This window comes from Vombatus ursinus, unplaced genomic scaffold (genome assembly GCF_900497805.2).
Source record: "Vombatus ursinus unplaced genomic scaffold, bare-nosed wombat genome assembly UNPS02009835.1, whole genome shotgun sequence".
Lineage (NCBI taxonomy): Eukaryota > Metazoa > Chordata > Mammalia > Diprotodontia > Vombatidae > Vombatus > Vombatus ursinus.
Window position 1 is genome coordinate 18,426,644 of NW_020949613.1, and position 7,018 is coordinate 18,433,661.

General features: G+C 36.6%; 1 protein-coding gene across 1 annotated transcript in view; it reads left to right on the forward strand.

Annotated features, from left to right (window-relative positions):
- Positions 1-5,157, forward strand: part of COL19A1 (collagen type XIX alpha 1 chain) — a 394,072-nt gene extending 388,915 nt beyond the window's left edge. The window contains exons 49-50 of the mRNA XM_027852948.1: positions 4,579-4,656; positions 4,820-5,157. Coding sequence (XP_027708749.1) covers positions 4,579-4,656; positions 4,820-4,953 — 212 coding nt within the window. The 3' untranslated portion in view covers positions 4,954-5,157. The remainder of the gene's footprint in view (positions 1-4,578; positions 4,657-4,819) is intronic.
- The last annotated feature ends 1,861 nt before the right edge of the window (positions 5,158-7,018 follow it).

The following is a 7,018-nucleotide window of genomic DNA, read 5'->3' on the forward strand; positions in this document are numbered from 1 at the left end:
GTAAATTAAGAGGAAAATTCTAGGTGTTTGGAATCACCTCTTTCTTGCCTTAAGTGCACACCACTTGATCTATGTGGGGCTACCACCAGGGGAGTGATGATGTTCCTCATTTAGGACAACAGTAGAAAGGCCCAAGAAAATTATAATAAGCCAACGTGAGTTCAGCAACATGAAGGAAAAGGGAAGAATTTCCCTAATGGTTCCCCTGATCAGCCATGTGAATTTTAGAAAGGAGAAGTTATTTAAACTTTTCTGACCTCACTTGCCTCTTCATCCCCCTGAGCATTCTAAAGAATCAGTCTGGTGTTGTAGCTAAAAAGCCCTTCCATCTCAGAAACCTCTAGGTTCCCAAAGTGGTTGATATTGCCCCCTGGGGGTGCTGGATGATCTGGGGGGAGGGGGTTGGTAGTTGCCTTGGGTACAATTAGGGGACATTGAATAGAAATAAGGGGAAGTGGAAGCATAAGGAAAGAAGAGAAGAGAAAAAATTTTGAAAAACCGTTCATACATGTTTCATCTGTTGTGTAACAGAGTTAAAGTCATAGTGATTACATTATTTTACAAGTAACACATAAAATGTAAGTTATAACCAATCAGTGGTCAAGTCTGCCAACAGGTCTTAACAAGCAAGTGTTGTCAGGCAAGCATTCCACCCATTGTCAGGAAGTCCAACATGCATCAGCAGGAATATGTGCATGCAATGACTAGTTTACAATATGATACTATGCAGTTACATGACACATTACTATGTCATAAAAATTTCAATGCAGGAAAAAACACAAATTTACAATAAATTATTAAATTTAGATGTATCATTTTTTCAAATGATGCAAATTGAAATGATTCAAATTTCAAGAAAACTGTTAAAGGGTTAAAGAAAGTAGATTTCCAGGGGGGTGCTGAGTAAATTTTTTTAAAGGGGCAGTAGGTCAAATAAATTTAGGAACCTCTGCTCTAGAGGTACAGAGCTGGACATAGGATTCAGAACAAAGATACTTCACGTCCATGAGTTTGCTTCAATTCCTGTCTCTGCCAGGTTAAAAAGCACAATTCCTCTTTAATTACTGTTCTTTTCAGATAGATAGATAGACAGACAGACAGACAGATAGACAGATAGAGATATATAGATAACTTCTGTTATCAGACCTTTCCTGATTCCTCCAAGTATTAGTACTCCCTGCCCTCAAATCATTGTGTAGTTATTGTGTACATATCCTGTATTTACTTGTCTAGGAATATAGTATATCCCCCAAGTAGAATATAAACCCCTTGAGGGCAAGAATGATCCCATTTTTTAAGGCAATTATGGTTAAGTGACTTGCCCAGGGTCACACAGCTATAAGTGTCGAGTGTTTTGTCTGAGGCTGGATTTAAACTCAGGTCCTCCTGACTTCTGGGCCAGTGCTCTATCCACTGCGCCACCTAGCTGCCCCTAATGATCCCATTTTTTAATTTGTTTCCCAGTGCCTACTATAGTGCCTTTTACATAGTAAGTGTTTAATAATTTCTTGTTGAATGATTATTTGTAATTACAGTTAGCCACAAACACACTAACCCAAAGGGCTCTTCCATTATTCAAAAGAACAATTTATCTGACTAGTGTAGATATAGACCTCCAAAGTCTAAGTCACTAAACATCCATTTCTCAGTGCCTGAAAATTGTATCAAAGGGAACGCAGATGGTTCTTGATATATGCCTCCAACAGGAACCATATTAAATGTGTAATAGACAAAGTAATAAATATTTATCTAGTATGCCCAAAGACATATAAATGAAATCCTTAAATGTAAGTTCAGAGTTCCAACTGAAGTGTTAGTACCAGATTTAATTATATAGCACATCACTTTCTTAATAAATCAATCCATGATCAGTTCCTCTGGATACCAAAACCACTCCTTTTACTTAGTATGTACATACACAAATATAGATATACATATATGTATGTATGTGTATAAATATATACAAACACTCGATACAGGCTCCAAATTGACAAGCAAATTCACTAGTTAATGTCAGCTTCATATTTCAATTTCCAAATGTTATAATTTACTAGTTTGAACTGAGGTATCCTTAACTCAACAGGGCCATTTCTACCTATTATTCATCTAGTCCAACCACTTACTGAATATATACATACATATACACACTTGCGTGTGTCTATAGAGAAACAGACAGAGACACATTTGTGTCTCATTGATTTTTTAAAGACTATACCGTAATATAACTATTAAAGTAGAGGGGTCAAACGAAACACAGAATTTTAATTTGAATATGCAAGGTGTTGGTAAATTAGGCTCTTTATTGTAAACTATATCCCTTCATGCTACTATAGCTCTAGTCCTTTCATTGATAGAAAGTTTGACGTTGCTTGGCCATTAATAGGTATTTTTTTCTCCTCTGATCATCAATACTTTCTCATGTAACTGATCTTCCAGAAGTGTAATAACAAAGGCCATAGCTGAATTGTCAAATATAACTCATGTAAAGTTTATTATTTTTTTCTGTAATGGGGCATTTTTGATTAGGCATTCCTAAATGCCCTTTGATGAAGCTGACTAACTTTTTTTCCTTATTGTTTGAATCCTATAAAAATCCCTTCTGCAAAGGACACTTGAGAGATGTTTTCAGCATTCATGTATGTGAAACTATGATGTTGTACCAATATGCTTTAGAAATCACTTTCTACACAATATGACGTTGTATTCTGTCTTTCTAAAACAAGCATCGCCAATCCCACACATAAATCAGTAGAGGTTCTTTGCTGTGCAGATGTATGGCATACACTTCAATCTGTTTATTAAATATGCCAAGTTTTTCTTGATCATTTCATATTTGTGATTGTGCACACTTCAAAAACAAAACCTGTGGTTATGGAAGTGCTCATGCTGTTTGGAAACTAATGCAGGCATTTCTTTTTCCTTGCCAAGTCAAAGCTGAGATGGTATTAGATGTATATGAACCAGGTCACTGACTTGGAATATCTGCAAGCCAGAAGCCCCCAAGACCTGATGCTTCCTTAAGTATACTGAAAGCCATGGGGAATTTCAAGAATTTTCACGTGCTATTTGCAGGAAGCCATGAAGTCTACAGACTTACCATCACTCTGTTGTTATGAGACACAGTTATTAAAATGCATGACTAACTTAAAGCTAATTTTTTCTAAGTTGATTATTTCCTACTGCCATTCTATCCTTTGCTATGTCAACTGCATCTTTCAGCAAGATTGTATTGTTACTCTGATGTCAAATGCTCCTTTATTGTTGTTGATTAGGTGAAAAGAAAGTGGAAAAAATTATCAATTAGTCTTCTAGTTTGTTTACTGCTAAGTGGGTTTGGGAATTAGTGCAATTTGGTGTTGAATTTGATGTGGACCTTGAATTAAATTTAAAGGTCTGAGTGTCTGGATATCTTTTCTTGGTTGTAAAGCAACTGCATTCTTTGGAAGCCACTATATTTATATCCTTTGATATTTGTCTATGGGTTCTGATGAAAAGTAATTTGTGGTAGACAAATGGGCCAGCACTGTCCATTTGGGCTCAGTTGGCTTAAACTGAAGAAATATTGCCTGATCAATATTTGTTCAACTTATTCAACCACTATTTCCTCTCCTTTTTTTTTCTAACCCTTACTGTAGCTTTCAACTCATAGGGGGAATAAAATCTCAGACCTCATAAGGCACAGAATCTTGTACATTAAATGGAATTATAAATGATAAATTGAACCAAGCCCTTATTCTCTATCCAATGGTTAACAAGCATGGATAATGTCACATATACACTCACATTCTAGCTGTCATGTTGTTAATACACATAAAGACTTCATTACTCTTCTGAAACTTGAACTGTTTCATGGCTATTTTATTTAATTAAAGGAGTGACATTTAAGGCAAGACTCATTGAATATGGTAATTTAGCTTTGTAAGCAACAACAGCCTCCAATAGGTATTTATGTCCGTTTCTGTTGAAAGACTACATAGACTTTCAAAATTATTTGAGGAAGAAGGTGAAAGTTTCATTTTAGTTTCTTTGAGCCCCTTTTGATGCTCATTACCTAGAGTTTAAACAAGAGAACTTGAATGGTAAATGAGTATCTTTTTTTTGGAAATATTATAGTTGTTATGAAGAGAGAGTCAATGATTGTGCCAGTGAATACAATCTCCAGTAAGGAAACACACACACACACACACACACACACACACACACACACACATACTTTTTTTTTGCAATTTAGTAGTTTTAGAGAATTACTTGGAGTCCTGAGAAGTTAAATGACTTCCCCATAGTCAAACAGGCAGTCTGTGTCAGAGGTCATACTTGAACCCAAGTTTTCTTCACTAGATTATTATTTATTTAAAGGGACGATTCATATATATATGATTTTAAGGACTATTGAATTTTAACTTGAGGTTGATATGTATGTTTAACCATATGGTTGAGACCAAGGAATACAGCTGCCATTTGTTCTTAAGGTAATATTTAAGAATAAGGAAACATGAAAATGGTTCTTGCATTTTGCTCCGCTGTTATAGAATACTTTTACTGTTTTTGTGTTTGTCTTTTTGCATCTATCTTATGTAGGTTACAGAGGACAGAAGGGAGAAAGAGGTGAACCTGGAATTGGGCTCCCAGGGAATCCTGGTCTTCCTGGGCCTTCAGGTAATAGTGGTATTGTCTTCACAAAACCAACAAGCCTCTATTTGTTGCAAATATCCCTTCTTCCCCTTGACCTTTCTACTTTACCACGTATCATATTATTAGGGGGGCAGATGAGGATGTGCCCCCCCTGCCTCCAAGCTAATGATTTCCTTTATTTTATTAGCCACTTGTACGCCAGGCACACCCGGTGCTCCAGGGCCTCAGGGTCCCCCCGGACCTAGTGGAAGGTGTAACCCAGATGATTGCTCCCATCCTGTGTCTCATGCCCAGCCACCAGGACATGAAAATGGAAAATGAGCAGCTTCCTAAGAATGACCTGACTCCTAGTGATGGCCTCTACCAATTGACAAATCTTTGGAACTTGGTTTGTTTTAATCAAACATATGCTGTCCTGGAGCAGCACTTTTAGAGCATTTAAGCCAAATCCTTCGACTCCAGCTTCTGATGTAGACACTTCTATACTTTTCCCAAGTCCATTCCCAATGATTTATTTTAATTTTACTGTGGTTCTTATTGAGATTTTTCAATGAGATAAACAGGCCCAAACATTATCATGACCATCCCTTCTTCAAAAAGAAGCTATTGTCTTAACAATTCAGTTAGATTGAAGATTGTACATACTTTTACTATCTCATCAATATGAATTTCATTTAGCCTCTTGATCTAAGGCATAGAAGAGAGAAATACAAGTTGTCTTAAAGTTTAAATTGAATGTTCTCGCTGAAGTTTTCTGTCAACTTTTACTCCAATACACTTCATATTGAATGTCTCCATCTATTTTTGATGGCCTAAGGGTGTGATGCTACCGCCTTCCAATTTATGCAGACAAATCTTTTGATAATTTCCTATATGACAGTGAGAGAAATTGTGTTGCTCTTCTGCTTTTTATGAGACTCTGAAGATTATGAGGAATTCAAAAACTGACCTTTACAACTAAAGCAGTCTTTTGTTTTTGTTTTTTTATTCTGATGATTGGCTCAGTTCAAAACTGAGCAGCATTAGCTCCTGTGATACAGAGAAAGAAAAAATTCAACACAAATAGCCAGATATTCCATCAGAATGTATGTACTTCTTCAGTTGCCTATACTATGACCAACCTGGTAAATAGTGTCTTAAATTGTGAAACAGAAAATGGCTGCCTTTAAGAACAAGGGAGTGAACTAAAGATTCTTTATCACATCCGAAGCTGCAAAAGACTCACAAGCTTTTGGTACCTGGTACCACTTGTTTCCATGGCTCAATGACCCATACAAAGGCCATCTAAGCAAAGAGCAATTGGGTCCACTGCTGCCAAAAAGAACCCATGTATCACAAAACTGGCTGGTTTTTTGGGGACATCCTGAAAGGTGAATGGGAAATGGTAGCAGGTATGCAACATCAGAGTGAAAGTCTGTATATCCTGAATGCCCTCCCCAAAATAAAGCAAAAGACATAGATCAGATGAGGGAAGGCACTCACACATCTCTGTTCCTACAACCTGTATTTAGAGTGTGAAAGGTGGGAGTCCTTTAAGACATTTATATTAGCTCCTGGAAAAGGAAGTCTAAGGAGTGGAGGGAAGGGGGCAGGGAAAGGGACAGGAGAGGAACTAATGACCATGTTGTCTAGAACCAAATGAAAATTGGAATTACAATCACCACTTCGCATAAAGTTACCAATGGTCATAAGAAGTGAGTTTTTTCTTAAATGTTTGATGGCTATACTTATATAGCTAGTCAGATGAATTGTAGAGGTTCAAAGTCCACGTCACTTGTAGGGTGGGGGTGCCTCTCCCCTAACACTGTTGTAGAAAATCCTTACTTCCTGACTTTCTCTTCTTTATAAAGAGCTTCCACTTTTCCTAGAGCAGAATGGAAAATGAGCTTTTGTCTGTTCATGGAAAATAAGGTTAAGATGGCAACTTCATTGTCAAAGCCCTACAGAGAGTACAATCAGACTCTGAAATTGAAACAGATTCTGAATGTAGTCATGTCTGTGGAGCATGACTGGAATTGAAAGTAGGAAAGAATTGAAGAATTGGCAGAACTGAAATTGGGACATTTCATGTGCTTAGCTGTCCTCATGACTTTAGTTTTCATTTTAGTTCAATGAACTGCTGGTCAGGTACTGTACACATGGCTAGGAATACCTAGAATATGTTTTATTGTTATTGTTTGTTTTGTTTTAATTGGTTTGCATTGATTTATGTTGTACCTTTTAAGTGATTCCAAATTTTCTTGCAATTTTTGTGTTTTTTAAATTATAAATTCCTGTTCACCACCAGTTTATTTCTTGTGATGATACCTACAATGGTGCTGTGTTTTAAACAAACTATATGATTGGAATCTTCATAAGTGTGTTTCCTTAACAGGATGTTATATTC